General features: G+C 39.1%; 1 protein-coding gene across 2 annotated transcripts in view; it reads right to left on the bottom strand.

The window, feature by feature from the left end:
• LOC126175876 (ribonuclease 3) overlaps positions 1 to 24,009 on the bottom strand; it is a 251,452-nt gene that overhangs the window by 103,818 nt on the left and 123,625 nt on the right. For both annotated transcript variants that reach the window (XM_049922913.1, XM_049922911.1), the window contains 5 exons: positions 21,208 to 21,339; positions 20,242 to 20,385; positions 19,916 to 20,019; positions 17,233 to 17,338; positions 5,836 to 5,997 (listed from right to left, as the gene is read on the bottom strand). In XM_049922913.1, coding sequence (XP_049778870.1) covers positions 5,836 to 5,997; positions 17,233 to 17,338; positions 19,916 to 20,019; positions 20,242 to 20,385; positions 21,208 to 21,339 — 648 coding nt within the window. The remainder of the gene's footprint in view (positions 1 to 5,835; positions 5,998 to 17,232; positions 17,339 to 19,915; positions 20,020 to 20,241; positions 20,386 to 21,207; positions 21,340 to 24,009) is intronic.

Here is a 24,009-nt window from a genome sequence, read left to right as displayed (position 1 = left end):
AGTGTACTTCATTGATGACCCTGTTTTTGGATTTGGACTCAATTGTGGTTTCAACATGACACTGTTTGTTGGACACACTGGACAGGACCCAATGAAATGGCTGAAAGGAATCATATGAGTTGCCAAATAGCAAGTGGGATGACATGAGATGTTTGGCAAATGAGTATTTTTACTTTTACTTGGACAGCACAGCAGTGGTTCAAGAACAGTGAAGAGAAGCTCAATAGCTAGAACAAATTTCATGCCACATCAGAAGAAAACATTCGGCAACAATCAGCTGCAAACAATTAAAGAACAGGTCTCAATGTAATGGGGAAATGACACAGTCAATTCATACAGAGTGTTTTGGTCTATGCCATATCATGAAGCCAAATACAACAGAAGCAGACAAAATCTCATACTTGATGACAGGAGTTGCAGAAAACATGAAGCAACATTTTCTGGTAAAGGATGTCACCACTACAGAGGAGTTCATCATGTGGAGCCACTTAATTGAGAAAATACAACAGAAAAGAGTTGGATGAAAGAGGTGTGACCGACTGCTGAATGTCATTCCTATGGATGTTGTGGAAGATCACCACGACCTTGACTCTCTCACACGTCAGGTAGTAAGGAAAGAGATACACCAGTGTATGGCAGCCAGAAATGTCGGACTGAGTACATAAGAGATAAAAACCATGAATGTCAACCCTTAATGTCAGAAAGTAATAGAGTATGCCCAAGAAGACATGCCAGTAGTCAAATGTGCCATGAAGATTGGACTTGGCCAACTCAAACTTCTGTTGCAAATGTCAAATGATAGTCAATGAAGATACAACCAACTCCTTTTCACCAAGTACAATGCCCCACAGAAAAACAGACAGCTGGAGGAGGTGGAGATTAGCATTTAACTTCCCATCGACAGTGAGGTCATTAGAGATGGAGCACAAGCTCGGATTAAGGAAGGATGGAGAAGGAAAGTGGCCATGTCCTTTTGAAGTAATCATCCCATCACTTGCCTCAAGTGAATTAGGAAAATCATGGGAAACTCTAATCAGGATGGCCAGACTGGAGTTTGAACTGTTGTCCTACCAAATGCAAGTCCAGTGTGCTAACCACTGAGTGATTCTCCTCGGTCAGAAAATTGGAGGATGGAGGACAACACACCAGGGTATTTTCACTGTGGGCACCCTAGATGCAACATCATCAACTATAGTCATCCATACAGGCTATGATACTGGTTTTGTAATAGGCGCAGTTCTAGTACAGATTCAGGAAGGTGCTGAAAAGGTGATAGCTTACACTTCCAGAGTACTCTCAAAGTCTGCAATGAACTACTCTGCATTCAGAAAGAGTGGTTTCCAGTTGTCCTGCTAATCAACAAGTTCAGGCTGTATTTATTTGCCAAATTATTCACTGTTGTGATGGATCACCATTCTCTACACAGGCTGACTAACCTGAAAGGTCTAAAGAGTCGAGGGGCAAGATGAGCACCTTGCCATCAGGAGTACAACGTGACAGTGGTATACAAAAGCTGACACACACACATGCAGAGATGTCAACTGCCTTTTATGGAATCCTCTGGTGGAATGCAGCAGTGTAGATGAAACCTCAGTCATCATTACACTGACATGACTGCTGAACAGAGGGAATATCCAGCACCACTGAAAACCATAGAAACCTTGAAGGAGGAAGAACTAGCTTTTGTGGCAGTTTTGGATGCAACTACCAGAATATATTATTGTTGGCAGCTATCTTGATAAATTTGTAATTGACAGAATTATGTCTGATTGTGGATGAGTTTTGATCTGTGATTGTTAGGGATTGTTACGACTGATTTTAAGGATATATGGTATTAAGTTTCAGCTATGCGTCCAGTGTTTTCTTGCAATTTTCTAAACCTTGGTATTCATGTTTAAAGATTTATTTCTAGACAAGTTGTGGGGATGGATGACGGATGATGGGATAAACAGAGCCTGCATCACAGTCTTTGCCTCTGTAGCAAATCACCTGATTATACAGTCTCATTTTGTAACTACAGCTAATTAACAAACCGGTCATCCTCCATGCAGAGCACTGCAATGGCACAAATGAAGATTCCCTTCTACTTAAAATCACGGCGCAGAACTGAAATGGAATGCTTTTGCTAATGTACTATGATTAGCGCATTTCAGCTCTGATGCAACACTGGTGGATTTAAATGGACAGAATGAGGTTAAAATACTTCTTCATCCCAATTGGTGAACAATACAAACATACTTATACAGTTTGATAACATCTGTGTCAGGTTGTAGAAATACAATAAACTCTACACAGAGTCAGACACAGGTATCAATGGCCAGGTCTATACTGATCTGTTAACACACTATTTGAGCCACTATAAGGATTGTCAATGACAAACTCGTGCCACGGTTACCTCTGGGACATCTGGTACCAATCCCATCTGCAGCTGCGACATACCATCAGATTGGAATCAACCTCTAAAGGAGTTTCCAAAGTCGACAAATGAGAATTAATGGACAATAGTCTGCACTGACTACCTCACCTGCTATGTTGCCCCTAAAGCTGTGCTGATAGTCGAAGCTTTGGAAATTGCAAAGTTCCTCCATTTTGAAGTAAGGAGCACCCCATGTGATGATCTACGATCTTAGAAAAGTTTTCCAATTGAGACTTGTGTCAGAGGTACTTTCACGTTGTGCAACTGACTATGTGGTGTCGCCGCCAGACACCACACTTGCTAGGTGGTAGCTTTTAAATCGGCCGCGGTCCGCTAGTATACGATGGACCCGCGTGTCGCTACTGTCAGTAATTGCAGACCGAGCGCCACCACACGGCAGGTCTAGAAAGACGTACTAGCACTCGCCCCAGTTGTACAGCCGATGTTGCTAGCCATGGTTCACTGACAACTACGCTCTCATTTGCCGAGACGATAGTTAGAATAGCCTTCAGCTACTTTTGCTACAACCTAGCAAGGCGCCGTATTCCATTTATATTGAGATTCTATTATTGTATCATCAAGAGCGATGCTCTACAAATGTGGATTAAAGTTAAGTATTCCAGAAGCTACGTACTTTTCTTTAGAGCATTCATTACGTATCCTGTTTCAGACGTCACGCCAGCCTGCGTGAGCTTAGCGTGCATTTCGGCCTCCTCAAACTGCAAGGTGTTGGCACATCCACAGATGAATGGCCCCACAGGCGGCTTCAATAAGGCACCGGTAAATATGCTTTGGATGTACACCAGTGGTGAAGAGGGGATTGGAATACAATACTCCCCGTCAGGACGTTCCATAAAACAAAGCGAAGCAAGACACTGCAAGCTTCACCCTATTCTATCTGCTCCATAGTTGTTAGGCCGAAACAACGGATACACTGTTCCCATTTCAACTAACTGATACTCAGGATGACTACATGAAATGCCTCATCATCAGGACTGAAGAAGCAAGACAGCAGCGTGGCATGGATGACCACGAGGAACAAAAGCACTACAATGTGAAGCACTGCCCAGTGAGATAGAACCAATAAGTCTCAGATTGGATTTTTACACCTGTGCAGAAATAAAGACTATCAGAAAATTTACTAAAGTGCCACTTTTGGAGGGTTCATATTCTTCATGGCTTGTTGGATGCCTCATACATTGTTGAGGATTATGACATTTCATCAAGAAGACAAAAGTGCAGATACATTATCCATGTTCTCTGTATGAAGACCTAGTACAGTCCAAAGGCACAAATTGACAATGTAGGGTTCACAGAAAAAGGAGACACACTTTATGATCACAAAGCTTCACCAAGATGGGCTATTATTGATGCACATCACAGTAAAGATGATGTAACAACATGACCAGAATGTGAATGTCCTCTAGAACTGCCGTACAGAGGATCACTGACAAGCTCTAGATCCAGAGTGCTCGTTTCGGCACCAACAGGAACTTCTGAAACAGCTGGTTGCTGTTTCTCGAGATGAAGGCGCCATGCCACGAACTGTGGTGAGAGCAGTGTGATGCAGTAGCTAGCTTCAGTGCTTTAATGCACTGTGCGTTGCCAATTCAAATTCGACCCCCAGCAATTATTTGTTATTTAGTATTTATCATTTGTGGGCAGTTCTTGAAATAGTTGTTTTCTCATGCTTTTATTTTCTGGAATATCCATTGTTTTTATAAATACCACATGTCTGAAATATTCAATGACTGTATTAGTGGCTGAAAACATGGTTTCAAATAAAACCACTTTAAACAGAGTTTGAAAGACTTTTTGATAGGTAACTCATTCTACACCATAGATGAATATCTTAACAAGGATTGTTAGATCAGCTTAAGTAAAAATGTCTGTTAGATTTCAGTTTTGGCAGCACTTGGTCACAACAGTCAAGAATAGGTATTCCGTGTATGGCAAATTTATTAAAAGTGCATAACTATGTTTCATTCTGCCAGTGTATTAATTATGTAAACTGTATTCACATATTTTGACAATCTCCTGACAGATGATCAGGGTAGTGATGTTTTATGATTTTTATATTACACTTTCTGACTTGTTCCACACCCACGAGAATTATCTCATTTTTGGGTCTATGGCACAAAAACAGAATCTAATTTAATCTACTCTCTCTGTCCAGGATGATTCTGCCTTCAGATTTAGACCTGATTGTGGTTTCAGTGCGACAATATTTCCTAGTTGTATGTATAAACAAACAGGGTGTGAATGATGTAGAAGACATTATTTAGTTGGCAAAATGTACAAATTCGAAAATCACATGAATTTCCACTTTATCGGTATTTCACCTTCAAGAATGTGGCAGATCTCATGCATGAACAGCCTTCATCCTTAATATTTACAATAGACTCAACACCTTCAAGAGGAAGAGGAAGACAGATGACTGGAATTTTGTCATTAGCTAATTGCAATCCCATTACTACTGTTTACTGATCACTCCGCTTCCACTCGTGATGGTATCAATAACATTAATAACTGACATTGGCGGTGCTGCAAATTCCCATAGCCCTTACTGAATACATATTTTCAAGAAAACTTCTCTATAAATGTGTGGTGTGGTATGAAAATAATCAGTTACTTGGATATGTTGCATTACTTCAACTTCTTGCATGACTCCATTATCTAGCATTTCCTATAAAAGATCTTTCAGCAATGTGTTAGGAATAAGTTCCTTTGATTACAAGGCTGTGTATGTTCTTCCAGCATTGTCAGGTCTCTGTATATTCATCAGGTGACACACCATCTAAACCTAACATGATAGAAATGGTCATATTTCTTGACGAAAAAAATTCTTGAATGTTAGCCTTTTAAATTTTTGCCTGTTGTGAGCAGTCACTGAGTCACAGATGGGGACAATGGCAGGGTGGGGGACAGAGAACTAAATAATCAGTTTTTCGACTAAGTCCTTTACCAGAAGGCCACTATCGTTCCCGGGTGCATGGAGACAGTGACCATATATAAGTGTGACTTGTGTTTGTGTGAAGATGTGTCTCTTTTCTACTTCTGATGAAGCACTTAGTCTGAAAGCTGACTATTTAACATTCTTTTTCACTGTGCCTGTTGTGACTCAATGTCTCGTCTATGTAGTCAGTAGCAATCTGTTCTTTCCATATTGTTATTCTATCTAATACTTTCCATTGTTTCACACATTCACTTTAAAATAATATAAATGAATTTCATCAGTTATACAGTTATTTTATACAACCAAGTAATGCTGGACTTAATTAAAATTAGTGAATGGTGGCAGTAAAATCATCTTGCTATTTACTCTCAGCTTCATCCAAAGATGTTAATCTATGACACACACATCTTAATACACATATTCACTCTGAACCAAATATTTAAAAAGATGGAAACACAGAAACCTTATCAACGTAAAGGGCACCAAGGAATGCTTCCAGCAGATCAGCTCTGTCCTTTGTCTTCAATTCAGCCTTTGGATTAGAGTAGAGGGCATAACTTGTCATGCCCAAATCGTCACATACTACTGCCTGAGTTCTGTTGTTCACGAGTGAACTGCGGAGAAGCTGTGAAGAAAAGAAAGAAAAATAAATATTTTATTCATAGATGTAATTTTCAGCAACTGTACTTTATATTTCACAATAAAATTTGGTCGACAGCTGCAAATATATTTTTATTTTGCCTTACTGGCTTTGACAATGTTTTTTTTTTTAATTTTTTTTTTAAGGGGCTCCATCAGGAGCTGCATGCACCATGACTACCACACTAGTGTTAATATCAAAACGAGAGTCAGTATCAGTCGTTGAAGTAGAAAACTTTATTTCTTTCACATTTATTTCAAAATAAAGATTTGTCCCTCAAAGACCAATGCTGACCCTCCTTTTGTTATTAATTAATTTGCCATTTTCAGAAGCCTATAAAATTAAGGATTTTTAATTTGTTGAAACTGTAAAATAAAAATATTTTCCCAACTGACAACTGAATTTTACTCTGAAAAATATATATGTGTAACACCAACTAACTATTATATTAACCATATACAGAGTTTTTTTTTCCTTTGTGTACTGCACACACAATCACAGAACACAATATTATGTAATATGTATTAACAAAGGCCACAGCTGACACTATATGCATTTCTTAAACATGATAAGCAAACAAATGTGTACCAAATGAAAGTATTACTAGACAAGTAACCACTTGAAAATTTAAATTCTGTTTGTGTCATAATACTCTCATACACAACAAAGTAGATATCTTTTCAGAACAACAATGATCTACTTATTTCTGTTATCCCTATAAAACATTTGACTACAAATGTATGGATGAAGCATATTGTTGTGGTCTTCAGTCCAAAGACTGGTTTGATGCAACTCTCCATGCTACTCTGTCCTGTGCAAGCCTTTTCATCTCTGAGTAACTACTGCACTCTACATCCTTCTGAATCTGCTTTCTGTATTCACCTTGTGGTCTCCCTCTTATAATTTTTACCCCACACACTTCCCTCCAGTACTAAATTGGTGATTCCTTGATGTCTCAGAATGTGTCCTACCAACCAATTCCTTCTTTTGGTCAGGTAGTACCACAAATTTCTCTTCTCCCCAATCCTATTCAGTACCTCCTCATTAGTTACATGATCTACCCATCTGATCTTCAGCATTCTTCTGTAGCACCACATTTCAAAATCTCCTATTCTCTTCTTGTCTAAACTATATATCATCCATGTTTCACTTCCATACATGGCTACGCTCCACACAATTACTTTCAGAAAGGACTTCCTGACATTTAAATCTATACTCAGTGTTAACAAGTTTCTGTTCTTCAGAAACAGTTTTCTTGCCATTGCCAGTCTGCATTTTATATCCTCCCTACTTTGACCATAATCAGTTATTTTGTTTCCCAAATTGCAAAATTCATTTACTACTTTAAGTGTCTCATTTCCTAGTCTAATTCCCTCTTCAGCATCACCTGATTTAATTTGATTATATTCCATTATCATTGTTTGGCTTTTGTTGATGTTCATCTTACATCCTAATTTCAAGATACTGCCCACTCCCTTCAACTGCTCTTCCAAGTCCTTTGCTGTCTCTGCCAAAATTGCAATGTCATCAGCAAGCCTCAGAGTTTTTATTTTTTTCTCCCTGGACTTTAATTCCTACTCCAATTTTTTTTTTTTTTTGTTGTTTCCTTTATTGCTTGCTCAATATACAGACTGAATAACATCGGGGATAGGCTACAACCGTGTCTCACTCCCTTCTCAAACACTGCTTTCCTTTCGTGCCCTTTGACTCTTATAACTGCCTTCTGGTTTCTGTACAAATTATAAGTAACCTTTTGTTCAGTGTATTTTACCCCTGCCACCTTCAGAATTTAAAAGAGAATATTCCAGTCAACATTTCCAAAAGCTTTCTCTAAGTCCACAAATACTATAAACATAGGTTTTCCATTCCTTAATCTATCTCCTATGAGAAGTCATAGGGTCAGTATTGCCTCGTGTGTTCCTACATTTCTCCGGAATCCAAACTGAATCCAAACTGATCTTCCCCGAGGTCGGCTTCTATGAGTTTTTCCATTCTTCTGTAAATGATTCGTGTTAGTATTTTGCAGCCATGACTTATTAAACTGATAGTTCAGTGTGTTAGTATTTTGCAGCCATGACTTATTAAACTGATAGCTTGGTAATTTTCGCACCTGCTTTCTTTGGATCTGGGATTATTATATTCTTCTTGAAGTCTGAGGGTATTTTGCCTGTCTCGTACATCTTTCTCACCATATAGAATAGTTTTGTCATGGATGGCTCTGTGCAGAAAGTTGAATTATCAGAAAAGTTACTAAAGCGCAACTTTGGGGTGCATCATATCCTTCACTGCTTGCTGGATGTCACATATCAAGTTGAGGATTATGACTTTTCATCAGGAGGACAAAAACAAAGAGATGTTACCCATGTCCTTTGTATAAAGCCCTTCTACAGAGGGTGTCTACATACCTTTAGAGGATCAAATTCGTTACCTCCTCATTACGTTCTTATTTACATTCATGACCTCTCGAAAATATGCCTGGTACAATGACAAAAACACTTTTTTATGAACCTGAAAGCTGGTTGAAACAAAGCTGAGTGTAATAATTCTTATATCACTTAAATGTGTGTCAGCAAGAACAATGTGACTGTGTATGACTTGTATGCCATTCATCAAATGCTATAAAGACTCACATATGGTAGGGTATGTCTATTTTCTGATATATTTATCATCACATCAACTAAAATACAAATTGTTTTAACATAGTAATGTACTGAAACCTTATAATTTTCTCCGAGACAATATAACAATTTCAAATGCACAAAATTTATGTGAAGTGTTAAACTTCGTAGCAAAAGATTCAGTGTTTCAGTTTCTTAGCTAAACTTGAAATTTCAGCACCTAAAACTTTGACTTCTTCTTTTGCCTTTTCTACAATCATTCTTTTTTATTTTTGAGCTTTTTTTATTTCTTGAACTTCCTTATTTTAAGATTGGTCACTTCATTTTCATCAGATTTCTTCTTTTTTAAGGCTTCTACTCCTTTTGATAAACCATTCTTCACAGCTAGTATCACTGATTCAGTTGTTCCTCCCTATTGTGTACACCATCTAATGACTGTATTGCATTATAAAACTTTTTTTCTGCAACAATTGTATCTTCTTCTAAGTTTTCAATTAAAACTTCTTTGTTAACAGGAAAGCATCTTTCAACTGCAGCAGTTCTATGAAACATGCATAACAGCTTCTGCATGAACTTGATGAAACCATGCTTCACACTCTGCAATAAATTCAACAGAAAGTGATAAAGTTTATCCTTCTTAGTACTGAATTATTTCAGTTGTTGTGCAGAATATTCACAAAATTTAAGTATTCTCTCTTCACTATGTCAGCTGTTGATGAAGTGATATGATTTTTTTGCATACATTCCTCCAATGCAATTGTCTCTCAAGAGTTTTTCAAAATAGAGCTCTGCATAATGGGTTGATAAACATGATACACCTTTGACTATTTTTAATTTCAAATTACTCTTCACAGCAATTTTTAGGTTCCAACTTTCCAAAATACAGGATGTCCATAAAGCCCCTTTACAACTTCAAAATTTTATTACAAAGACAATTGTTGAAATATTTTAACAAAATTTCTTTTATTGTAATCACTGTTTACTGAAGTTTTTTGTTGGTGGAAGGAACTGAACCTCTATAAAATGGAAATGCCTCAAGAGAAGACACAATGTGTGTTCTGATTTACTGAGACAAAATCGGATGTACAGATTCAATGAAACTTCAGAACAAAGTATGGAAGAGATCCATCATCGCGCCCTTCAATCCACGCATGGCACAAAAAATTTATGGAGACAGGGACAGTGTTGGATAAAGGGAGGAGTGGGCGTCCAAGAACATCCGAGGAAAACATCGATTGTGTTTTAAACATCTTCACTCATTCATCTACAAAGTCCATCTGCACTGCTTCCAGACAAATGCAACTACCACAATGAACTGTGCACAAGGTCCTCAACAAGAACTTACGGTTGTACGCTTACAAAGTGCAACTGTTACAGACACTTTAGCCAAATGACAAGCCAAAATGGACAGAGTTTGCACTCAACATGCTGGAACGCCTTTCGGAGGATGAAGCATTCCTCAAGCGAGTTTGTTTCTGTGACAAGGCAACTTTTCATGTTTCTGGGACATTAAACAGATACAATGTGAGAATCTGGGGATCTGAACACCGCCATGTGACTATGGAGCTTCACCAGGATAGTCCAAAAGTGAATGTGTGGTGTGGAATCATGTGCAGCCAAATAATTGGTCCATTTTTCTTCAACAAGACAACAATTACTGCAGATGTTTACCTCAACCTTCTGACCAAACATGTAGCCCCACAATTGACTGATTTACGATCAGCTATCATTTTCCAGCAAGATGGTGCACCACCACATTGGGGACTGCATGTTCATCGGTTCCTCAATGAAACATTTCCAGGGACATGGATTGGGGGGGATGGGCCAACTCCTTGGCCACTACGTTCGCCAGATGTAACTTTCTTGGACTTTTTATATGGGGGTATGTAAAAGATATTGTGTATCAAACACAGATATGGGACATTGATGACTTGAAGCAAAGGATTTGTAATGCCATTACCACCACTGATGACGCTATGCTACAGCGAACATGGCAAGAAATTGAGTACAATCTTGATGTGCTTCGTGCAACTAAAGCCGCCCATATAGATGTCTATTAAACACTCTCAAAAAAACTTTTATAAACACTGATTACAATAAAAGAAATATTGTTAAAACATTTCAACAACTGCCGTTGTAATAAAATTTTGAAGTTGTAAAGGGACCTTATGGACACCCTGTATATATACGGACTTTAGTTATGTGAATACTAAAATAGCTCCATAAATTTTCAAAATAGTACAAATGGAAAATGAAACAGAGTATTTTTACATCATTACTGCACAATCAATCATGTTCATGAAACATGTTAGTTCTGAAAATTCTATAGTAGGTCCTACCTTTCACTGAAATTGTTTGCTTGATGGCAGGTGTTGGGTCTTCCAATGTTTTAATTTCCATTTCCTCATCTAATGTCCAACAGGAAATTGTTTATTAATCAAACTACTTATAGCACTCTTTTCAATTGCTGTAAATTAATGCTGTTAAACTATTTGTATTGTGTAAAACAATGTTATCTCTGTGATATGAAAAAGGGGGGGGGGGGGGGCAGCAGCAGTTGGAAGGCTTCAAGCAGTATTGATATGACAATGTTTGTTGCCAGTTGTGCAGCATAAAATTAACTGGTGTAGACTGCTTGTTGTCAGCTCTGTCACTTAACTCTGTCGTTGTTATCTGTGTTTTTGATCCACTTTTGCCATTGTTTTTCATTGTTTGACATGACAGTACAAACAAAGATCTTAATTTTGACATTAGAAGGTATTTAACTGATGATTATATCCTTCCCTGCACTTTGCTGCTTTTGTGGAAGCTCAAAACACAAGTCTGTGTTGCCTACACAGTGTACATACAGTACTTGGACACACACATCCTGCACTTCACCTTTCCCTGCAGCAAACACTGTGTGCTCCTCTGTCCCCCTCTCTTGACAGATGTCAAATTATAGTCTGTGAGTAATATGGAATAGATGGCTGGATACAACATTTATGGGGGTATGCACCTGACTGAAACTCAAAACAAAATTCATGACCACTCACTCTATTTCATTACTATGTTATGAACTGCACTATTTGAAACAGAGCTTATGTTGCACACAACATCCTTTACTACCAAGCTAGTGTCATCAGCAGACAGAAATATTTTAGATTACCTGTAATACTAGAGGGCATATTGTTTATAAAAATAAGGAACAGGTGTGACCCCAGCACTGATCCCTGGGGCACCACCCATTTGACCGTGCCCTGCTCACACCCTATATCACAACCATTTTCAACACTGTAAATAATGACCTTTTGCTGTCTGGCAGAAACTGGAAGGATGCTCCAGATCTTGCAGCAAGTCGCTGGAAAAATGGATCCCAAAATTTTGTGTGAAAAGACTGACTGTATGGAACACAGATACCAAGAAGAGAAATACTTGGAGGTAAAATATGGGAAAGTAAAAGGACAAATAAATTCAAATACTTAGGAGAATGGATCCAACCCAATAGAAAGGGCACGGCCAACTTCCTTCCCTAATCCGATGACCTTGCTGTTTGGTCTCTTCCCCCAAACAACCCAACCCAACCAACCCAATAGACTAGATAAAGAGGCAGTCAAAGAAAGAGCCAGAAAATTACATCTAGCTTCCAAACTCAGACATAAGTGGCATAACAAACAAGCGATTTCCTACAAGGTCAAAATCAGGCACTATAATTCAGTTATAAAAATAGGACTCTGCACTTTAGAAGATCTTATTTTAACTAAAAATCAAAAAGTTGGAAGCACTACAAAGTTAGAAAAGGAAGATTCTCAGGAAAATTCTGGGCCAGAAGACTTGAATAGGATTTGAAAGAAAAGGAAAAATGAGGAGCTCTAAATGTCATGGACACAATGCAGAAATGGCAGTTGAAGTTTTATGGAAACCTGGCAATAATGGGCAAAAAGCAGCTGACCAAAAAGATTTTCATCTACGTCATATCATTAAAGTCCACTTATAAGTGGGTAGAAGAGGTCAAAAGAGATGCACAAGAAACTGATATTACACTAGAGAAGTAGTCAATTACCTTTTACTGTGCCCTAAAATGAGGAATATTCTACCCACTATCCTGCCCACAGTGGTATTCCACTGCCCACAGAACCTTCGCAATATTCTTGTCCATCCCTTCTCCCAACCCCTTGCCTCACGGCTCATATTCCTGCAATAGACATAGATATGAGACCTATCCCATACAGCCTTCCACTGCCACCTACTCCAGTCCTATCACAGGCATCTCATATTGCATCAAAGATGGATCTACCTGTGAAAGCAGCCATGTGATCTATAAACTAATCTGCAACAACTGCACTGCTTTCTATGTGGGCCTGACAACTAACAGTCTGTCTACATGAATGGCCACTGGCAAACCGAACCACCCTGTTGCTGAACATGCTGCCCAACACAATGTGCTTCTCTTAAATGAATGATGCACAGCTTGTGCCATCTGGATCCTTCCTATCAACACCAGCTTTTTGTAATGTAAAGGTGGGAACTCTCCCTACAACACATCGTTTGTTCTCTCAACCCCCTGGCTTCAACCTTCACTAGTCCCAGACCTCCACCTATCTATCCCTTTCCCTGCTGCTCAAACTCCAGCACTATATGTGCCCTCATTTCGCCACTGCACTCGTTAGTCTCCTCCCCTTTTCTACATCTCTCCTCTTTCCTCTCCCCTCTCCATTATCCCCCCTCACCTCCCTCCCCATCCCCAGCACCCACTCTACATCTATAGCTACATAGAATACTCTGCCAGCCACTGTATGGTGCATGACGGAGGGTACACTGTGCCACTACTAGTCATTTCCTTTCCTGTTCCACTTACAAACAGAGTGAGGGAAAAATGATTGTCTATATGCTTCCGTATGAGGCCTAATTCTCGTATCTTATCTCTGTGGTCCTTTTGCGCAACATACATTGGCAGCAGTAGAATTGTTCACCAATCACCTTCAAATGCCGGTTCTCAGTATTTTCTCAATAATGTTTCTCGAAAGTAACATCGCCTTCCCTCCAGGGATTCCCAATTGAGTTCCCGAAGAATTTCCATAACACTTATGTGTTGTTCGAACCTACTGCAGTCTGCCGCTGAACTGCTTCAATGTCTTCCTTCAATCTGACCTGGTACAGAACACTCAAGCAGTACTCAAGAAAAGGTTGTACCAGCATCCTATATGCAGTCTCCTTTACAGGTGAACCACTCTTTCTAAAATTCTCCCAATAAATCAGAGTCAACCAACTGCCTCCCCTACCACAGTTCCCACATGCTCATTCCACCTCATATCGCTTTGACTGTGTCAAGAAGGAAACTAATAATGCTGTATTCGCACATTACAGGTTTGATCTTCCTACTCATCTGCATTAACTTACATTTTTCCACATAGAGCTAGCTGTCATTCATCACACCAACTGGAAATTTTGTCTATCACCTTGTATCTTCCTTCAGTTACATAACTTCGACACCTTACCATCCATCACAGCATCACCATCAAACAACTACAGACTGCTGCTCATCCTGTTTGCCAAATCATTTATGTATATACAGAACAGCAGCAGCCCTACCACACTTCCCTAGGCACTCCTGACGATACCCGTGTCTCTGATGAATATTCACCATTGAGGACAACATATTGGGTTCTATTACACAGGTCAACGATGGAAAAACATTTTTTCTGAAAATACCTTATTATTTTGTTTTTTAGGGTGGGAAATCCAAATATAATACTTAAAAAACTGTATTGCCCACCATTTCTTTACATTTTACAGTTAAATTTATTAAATTTAAACAATTTAACAGCTTTTATATAGGTAAAATAATTTTAAAAGGAGGTGTAATGGATATAGATGATATTGGTAGCACCGCTGAAAAACATTTTCTGGCAAAAAAATGTCGATTCTATTTTTGTGTTAACGGATGGTGTTTTGTTTACTGTCAACCTAACCCCATTTCCTGTTTCCTTTACATGTGTTCAGTACAATGTCTAATCAAGGTTGTAAAAAGTCTGCTGACGGTTTTTGTTACATTTGTGGTGAATTAATGATTAAAAAACACCAAAGAAACATTACAGACTTTGAAACTTCCTGGCAGATTAAAACTGTGTGCCCGACCGAGACTCGAACTAGGGACCTTCGCCTTTCGCGGGCAAGTGCTGTACCATCTGAGCTACCGAAGCATGACTCACGCCCGGTACTCACAGCTTTATTTCTGCCAGTATCTCGTCTCCTACCTTCCAAACTTTACAGAAGCTCTCCTGCGAACCTTGCAGAACTAGCACTCCTGAAAGAAAGGATATAGCGGAGACATGGCTTAGCCACAGCCTGGGGGATGTTTCCAGAATGAGAATTCACTCTGCAGCGGAGTGAAAAATGTTTATATATCATACTTTGGATCTAAACTTGGTGATGGAGATAAATCTTGGGCACTGCATAAGGTATGTTATGTGTATGTTGAAGATCTGAGAAAATTGTCCAAAAAGGAGAAAAAAAGCCTTTAGATTTGCTGTTCCTACAATATGGAGAGAGCCATGAAATCATTTTGATGATTGCTACTTTTGCAGTGTTGATATTACTGGGCATAATTCGAAAAACAAGAAGGTAATAAGCCACCCTAACCTTCTGTCTGCCATCCGACCTGTAGGGCATGCTGTAGATTTTCACCAGGACATTAAAGCGATGGAAAAATGCTATCAAGACCGCTGGAACGCCAACATGATGGGGGACTACTGTTGGTCACTTCACCGAGAAGTTCAGCAAGCAACTCATCATCATAAAAAATGCTACACAAGAAGCTTCACAGAAAAAAAGAGAAAGAAAATACAAACCAATTCTAGCTGACAAGTGAAACCTCTATTAACATATATCATTGTTTTAAGTAGCTTACTGTAAATACAAACCATGCTTATGTTGTAACAAAGCATTTCATTAATTTCCCCATTTACCATATAGCATAGGATTTTTATACCATATAATAAAAAGCATATTGCTCAAAAACTATGGGTGATACAAGAAAACTAAGGCTAGATTTGGATTCAGCTCATAAGAATCTAAAGATGAGCTATCAAAGTAAAAAAAGTTAAAAAAAAAGTTCACTGGGTGTGTTATTTATGAAGTCTCGAAGCCACTCACATATCTGTGAACTTATTCCATATGCTCATACCTTCATTAACACCCTGCACTGCAGCACTGTGTCAAACACTTTCTGGAAATCTATAAATATGGAATCTGTATGTTGCCCTTCAGCCATAATTCACAGTAAAACATGTGAGAAAAGGGTAAGCTGAGTTTCACACGAGCAATGTTTTCTGAAACCATGCTGATTCATGGACATAAGCTTCTCAGTCTCAAGAAAGTTTATTATATTCGAACTGAGAATATGTTCAAGGATTCTGTAGCAAGCAGAAGTTAAGGATATTGGTCTGTAATTTTGTGGGTACGTTATTTTACCCTTCTTATATATTGTAATAACCTGTGCTTTTTCGGTCGCTTGGACTTTGTGCTGGGTAGGTAAGGAGCCTATGCTGGAGAGTACTCTGTAAAATTAAACTGGGATTCATCTGGACCCAGTGATTTATTTGCTTTCAAATTGTTCAATTGTTCTCTACACAAGAAATGCTTATTATTATGTCATCCATATGGGAGTCTGTCCAATGGTCAAATGATGGTATGTTTGAATGATTCTCCAGTGTGAACAATTTCTTGAATGTTAATTTTAAAACTTTAGCTTTCGTTTTGCTGTCTTCAACTGCCATACCAGACTGCTCAACAAGGGACTGAATAGAAGCCTTAGACCCGCAGCTCCAGTACGCAGTCATGCCACAGCAGCTGGAGACAGTGGCAATGTGTGTGTGTGTGTGTATGTGTGTGTGTGTGTGTGTGTGTGTGTGTGCTTTCTATTTCTGAAAAATGCCTTTTGACCAGAAGCTTAAATGTTTAGTATTCTTTTGATTGTGTCCGTCTGTGACTCAACGCCTCTTCTATGTGGTGAATAGCAGCCTATGCTTTCCATAATATTTTTGTTATTCCATCCTAGAGTTTCCATTGTTTAAAAATGTGTTAAAATATCTCAAAACTGAGTGGGCTAAATCTGAGAGCAATAGATGGGCTGACATGCATCGCAGGCACTGGCCTGTCCACAGTGCTGGTAGTTTACGAAGCGGGCAGCTTTCATGCCCTACATCATCTACGAAATCCAAGTAGAAGTAAAAAGGGGAAGGTCAACAAAGACAAGTTAGTGTTATGAACAGTGTAAGGCAGGGTAGCAGTTTATCACAACTGATTGTGGAAAATATGGAAAGTAAAACTTATTTGGTTCAAATTCTGCTGAGATCTTTGTGCTGCTGGTAGTCTGCCAACAGATCTCTAGTTTTATGATGATTGTGATTTGTATCTTGTTCAAAATCACAATCCCACTCTGAATTTTCCCACACTAACTCATTTACACACAACTATACCCTACTGAAAACCAGGTATTTTGTTCTCCCCCCTCCTGCTCTCTCTCTCTCTCTCTCTCTCTCTCTCTCTCTCTGACACACACACACACACACACACACACACACACACACCATGTGCTGAATAACAACTGTGGAATACTTACAGACAAGTGACCTTCATGGTGCTCGGGAAAGTATTTGTACAAATACTCTGAAGCAATTAACTGCAGGACAGTATCTCCAAGGAACTCAAGCCTCTGATTTGAACCCCTGTAGAATTTACACAAAGAAATATCACAGTCATACTACTGAAAGAAATATAATTATACATTTTGAAAAATACATTTTTAAGATATTGCTGTTCATCTACTGAAGGAAAAGTGATGACTTACTGTTGTCACTAAACATGGAATAGAATAAAACTATGCAAGCCAAATACAGGATGGAGACAATTTGTGTCACGAAATTTTAATCCTGGATAGCTGATGCCTGTAAGAACCAAAATTACTAATGTTGTGTAGGTCAACAACGCACCATTTTTAAACTAAGGAAACTCGGCGCCACATACTCCGATTGGTTGTAGGATTGCCCTGTTGCCATTCGGCAGTTGACTGGCAGCGCTATGGTTGTCAGTTCACACATAAAAACATCCCTTACCCCATCACTGCCCTAACATGATATGTGCACATCTCGAATAGGTCTTGCTGTTCATCTCCACCTCAAATCAGAGGTATTAACACATAAGCTTCACTTTGGAGCACACACACACACACACACACACACACACACACACACACACACACACAAAAATCACCTGCGATTTAGTCATACAGTAAGCATGGCGGCACAGTATTCGTTTTTGTTTATGGACTAGCCGACGGTAATGCACATGGAGCTCAATGGTTGTATGAGGAACAGTACCCATCAAGATGCCACCCACACCCATGAACATTTACAGCAATTCACCAGCGACTTGGTGAAACAGGCTCATTAGTGGGATATCATGGTGATGGAGGAAGACCTCGAACACAACAGGATGCTGCATTTGAAGAGACTGTTCTTGATCGCTTCGAGGAAGCACCTATGACAAGTACTTGAGCAATTGGACACAGTGTTGGGGTCACTTATCAATTGGCCTGGGAGGTTTTGAGGGATAACGGCCAGCATCCATTTAGTTTCCACTCTGTCCAAGACCTAAATCCTGTGGCGGACTATGAACAGAGGTAAGCTTTTGCTGGTGGTTTCTGCGACGTGTTACACAAGATTCCGACTTTCCCACCATTGTGTTGTCTAGCAACGAGTGCACCTTCCATCGGGATGGCCTTTACAACACTCGAAGCATTCATTACTGGGCAAGGGCAAATTCTCACATCACGTATGTCCATGGACACCAGGAACCATTTTCGCTCAACATTTGGGCAGGCATTGTGGGTGAGTATCTGATTGCGCCAGTCCATCTGCCTCCTCGACCTAGGGGGCAAATTACCTTCACTTTTTGCAAGTAACTCTACCCAGCCTGCTGGACGATGTTGTTCTCCTGGACATATGGCTACGCATGTGGTTGCAGTATGATGGGGCGTCCGCACGTAACAGTTGTGCTGTGCGCGGATATTTAAATGAACTCTTTGATGGACGGGCAATTGGCAGAAGTGCTCGTAGGACGTGGCCCCCGCTATCACCAGACCTCACGCCACCGGACTTTTTCCTGTGGTGACTCTTCAAGGTTCTAGTTCATCCACCTGGATGCGAACAACCTAGAAACAAAGACGAATTAATGGATCGTGTTCACCATGCTGCCAGTGACATCAGGGCAATGACAGGAATCTTTGAAAGAGTTCGGCAAAACACCACTCGACGTTACCAAGCTCGTGTCGCATCCGAGGGTCAACAGTCCGAGCGCATACTTTAAGTAAACAATGTCCTAGCTACAAAAAACGGACCTTTTCAGGGCCGACACAATTTGTAAAAGACTTTCTGTAAGTGAACTAGCAGCTGTTGATGGGCTTGTTCCCAGTACGTCTTATCATGAAACTACAATGGATATGTTGGGACACCTGAGGATTCACCCCCAGGCTTCCAGAGTGTAAGGCTGGCGCACTACAACCAAGCATGCGGACCGCCTCAGACACATTGTGATCTCTGGCAGGCAAAGGATTTGTGGTCATGCATTGTCCAGAGCATCTGGCAACAGGGCAATCCTGTGGCCAATCAGAGCATGTGGCACCGTTTCCATAGTTTAAAAATTGTGCACTGTCAACCTACACAACATTAGTAATTTTGGTTTCTACTGGCATCAGCTATCTAGTGTTAAGATTTCATGGCAGTTTTTCTGCACCCTCTACACTGTTATTCCAAAAGAGCATGAATATTTCAAACCATGTTCATGCAAAGTATCAAAACACATTAAGTACATCACAGTGTAAGTTTTATAATGCATGGTTGTACGAAAATAAAGACCATAGTGATGGGCTTAACTAGACATTGTTTTCAGAAAAAGACTTTATTTCAACTACAGGAACCATGCAATATGACTGAAGCAATAAGAACACTACAGAATATGTGGCAAAAATATCACAGCCAGCTCCATTACTAACCATAAAGAATAACAGGTAATGAGTTTGTCCATGGCTGGATCATTGTAACATTCAAAGTGTATCACAAAAGTTGTGAGCTACGTTTGTCTACCATTCACATGCTACCAATGTTTCAACCATTCTTTCATTTACAAATTTGTTTTTGCCTGCCCAACACCAACCAGAGCTATTACAAGAACAGGGAAGCATGTGCTCTCCAATGTTTTTATTTTATAGTTTAAAATATATTCCTTACAGGAGGAACAGTGCTTACAGTGTCAAGTTGGTGTAACCAATGCTTCGGTCCGTAAATGCTCGAGCCAAGAGCCTTATGTGTTTAAATTCAACTCCAATAGATTCTTCAAATTTTGTCAGTTTCTGGGGAAAAAAAGTAGAACAATACTGAAAAATATTTACATTTGAGTAACATCTGAAAAATGTTTGAGGCGTTAAAATTTTTATACAATTTGAATTATTGGAAACAAAGAAAATGAAAATTACACATGGCATACTTAAAAAAGTTACTCCATGCAAAAACTCATACATATCACAAATGATAAGTGACAAAGTAGGTCTCAAACACAATGTTTGTCAGCTCACTTGCAAAAGCTCAAAAGCTGGTATCCACTTTCTATCCCCCATTGGCTCTTGTTCTTGCAGAGGATGTGGAGGATAGTTCACCCACACATCTAACAAATCCAGATCTTCCTTAAATAATGTTTCTGAAAATACCTTGTCTGCCACCTAAAAATGAAGAAGAAACTGTTAAATTTTTAGGTAGATATTTTACTTATACATCTAAATAAGCACTGATGTTGCAGTAAAACACAAAGAAGGAAGCAACTATCATTGAATATAAAACAAAATCTATTCTGAATGGGAAGATCTTAATGAGAATGAAAACTAAGACTGCAGAAGAACATGAAGTGTCCAGAGAAGACACCCTTCCTTTAAATAATAAATCTGACAAGTAGGAATGCATACGACAGCTGCAACTGAAAGACAGAAGGAAGAGACAAACCATAATGTACAAATGAAATGCAATTTCTTACGTGAAATTGGAACAAAAAGTGGAGAATATGGATATAACTGGCTACACCTATTGATAACTGATTTGCAGCATATTTTTAAGGAAACACTGGTACCCCCCATGAACAAACAATGATAAATGAACACAAATCACACTGTTTCAAGCAAATACATTTTACCCCTTTACTTTCTACTTATCGTCCACTGAGACCAAGCCTTAATATTTGTTATCATAACTCCAGCTCTCCAGTGAGGAAAAGAGAAATCTCTCATGCTCTCCAACTGATTAATCAATGTGTCTCAGTGTGATTTAACTTTTGTAAGCAGCACAAGAAGAATGACTCTGTTTTTCCTTTACTATTACAAGAAATTCTCCTATTTTCTTTTATTTGAAATAAGAAACACAATTTAATAAAATACAATACATTGGATGAAGAAATATGACCATTAAAATTCTTACTTCCATCAAAGCAACTTACTTACATGTTACCATTATACTTTTTATTGCAACAGAAAAACAACAACTTTGAAACTCACTCCAATTCCTCCATCCAGAAACAGGGCCCCCATTAAGGCTTCAAAGCAGTTAGCCATAGCATGTCTAAGCTCCAAATCATGACACAGGTCAGAACCATGGGCATACAGCATATAATCCTCCAATTTAAGAGTCTGCAGAATAAAGAATATAGTTTTAAATTACAAAAATATAATTTTCAATTATAAGCTATTTAGATGAAAAAATAATTGAACTTTCACTTTTCTACTTGGATCTCGACTCACTATGTCATATCTCAATACATTTCATTCAAATAACACATACATGCAATTTCTTTTATGCAAATGAGTGATAAAGGAAAATATTCCGATGAACTGTACAGTTGCTATACTTTCTGACTTGTTGGGTGTTATAGTGAACTGATTATCATCAGCCTTTCTCCACAAATGTGTCCTGGTAAATCTGCAGTAAAGAATGATTTGTGGAATACTGCATTGGGAAAAATTCTTGAGTTCACTATAAGTACTTTTTATCTTGCAAGAGTAATTCTCCTTCTGATGGAAGTGGACTAAAGTACAGGGTGATTATAATTGAAGTTCAACTTTCAAAACGTTATAGAAATAAGACCATGGTCAGAATGACATCAAACTGCAATTGAATATTATCGCAGAAGGGGGAAAACATACGGCAGAGGAAAAAAAATAATGTGAAAATTGACGAATAGATGGCACTGTATGTGATAGAATATGTAAATAAAAACACCCGTCATGCGCACAACCCACTGAAGTTGGTATAAACATGCCAGGTACATGGCTTTTCCTCCTTTCGCATCTGCGGCCTTCGCCATTACTGTCTCAATGCAGGATCGCACTTTGCTTGTAAAGCTGTGTTACGACAATGATGACTGTGCACACACTGCTCTGCAGCAGTTCTGGACACTGAAGGGTTTGAAAAAAGGCGTTGGTCCGATGTCTGGTGAAAATGATTCGGATATTCAAAAAGACGGGTTCTTCTGATGTGCAACATGGTAGAGGGAGGAAATGAATTGATTCAACATCAGTGGAAGCAGTAGCCACGGCAATGCAGGAGGAGATGAGTGGTGGTGTGCGAACGCGTATTGCATGGAGAATTGCCCAAAAATTGGACATACCGGTGAGCACGGTGCGTAAAATCCTATGAAACATCCTTATTTGCTATCCATTCAAAATTACTCATGTGCACGAGTTTCTTCCTGTTGACCTGCCACCAAGCAACACCTTTGCTTTAGAATTTCTTGCTTGCATGGACGTAGACAATGATTGGCCGTGGAAGATGTGGACAGATGAAGCCCCCTTCCATCTGACAGGATATGTTGTGACGTTTGCCTGCTTTATTTCTTCGTTGATTGTCTTCAATGTTGAGGTACTGCGTTGCTACACTGGCAGAAAAATGGTGGAGGGGTGGGGGGGGGGTGGGGGGGGGAGTGGAAGTTCAAAACTGACTAAATGATGTAGCCGACAGGTGTACATTTGCGTTTCACAGTTCTTTACTTTCACTGTTCACAAGCCCCCAATAATACACAGTTACACGCCAGTGCACTATTGTTTAACTTTCGATAAGTCTCATTAATAGGTTGCCAGCAAACATCAACATACTGCTACAATAGTTTACTGTTGAACAGCTATGAGCAGTTAAAATCTAAGTACACAGTCCTTGTCACATAATAAGGTATGTATTGAACAGACACTCTCATTGTTTTAGCACATGGCCTATTACATTTATTTCACAGTTCAGTGGATGCATTGTTGTTGATCTAACCAAGACGTGTTCCTCGTCTGAAACTTGGTTCATGAACTGACTGTCTCGGGACCAAAAATCGGGCTCTTATATATCATCACAATAATAGGCATTGAAACAGCAAATTGTTTGATGTTTAATTTACAGAAATTACAATTAAAACTTAACTCATTAAATTAACAGAATACATCAAAAAATTGCATCTTTTTAACAGTTTCTTCTACTGCAAGGGTTAGGCCGAAATATTTGTTTAAACGATGAAATTAACAGATATAGTTATGCAAACAATACTTTTGAAAAAACTGGTAATTACTTTGGAATTAATTAAGGGTGAGCTTTGCTAACATGTTTTCGAATAGAGCCAAACAGATTTCACCCTATAACAAATGTTACTAACTAGGCATAGTCAAAATAAATTAGAAAATCTATTACATACATAAAACTAAGAACAAAATTAGATCTGGTGTTATATTCTTGAAAACTGAGGGCCAACTTTTCTCTTTTATGAAAATGCAGATTATACTCACGTATGTTAATCGTAAGTAGTCAGACATGAAAAAATGAATTTTAAGGAGTCAAATGGCAAAACAAGAGAGGAAGTAAAAATACACCAGCTTGCTTTGTCACTATGTCATTACACAGAATTGTTGAATATGGGCAACGGAAAATCCACACGCAAATCAACCAGTACCACTTCATCCTGAAAAGTTGACTGTGTGGCACAGGTTTACGGCATTATTTATCATAGGGGCATATTTTTTTCAAAGAGACAGGTGCTTCCGGTCCTGTTACCTGTACTATCACTGGTAAGGCCTATGAGTGTCTTTTGTACAACCACGTCATTCCAGCACTCCAACAGTGTGGATGGGATCACTTTTATGCAAGATGGCACACCTCCGTACATTGCAAATCCAGTTAAGCAGCTGCAGAAGCGCCATTTTGGAAATGCTAAAATTATGAGCTGCCATTTCCCTACAGCCTGGACGTATCGATCACCTGATCTTAATCCGTGTGACCCCTGGCTGTGGGGCTATCTGAAAGATGATGTGTTCGTTCTGACTGCAAAC

The sequence above is a fragment of the Schistocerca cancellata genome, chromosome 3 (genome assembly GCF_023864275.1).
Source record: "Schistocerca cancellata isolate TAMUIC-IGC-003103 chromosome 3, iqSchCanc2.1, whole genome shotgun sequence".
NCBI classification, from domain to species: Eukaryota; Metazoa; Arthropoda; class Insecta; order Orthoptera; family Acrididae; genus Schistocerca; species Schistocerca cancellata.
This window is presented reverse-complemented; position numbering and strand designations above follow the sequence as displayed.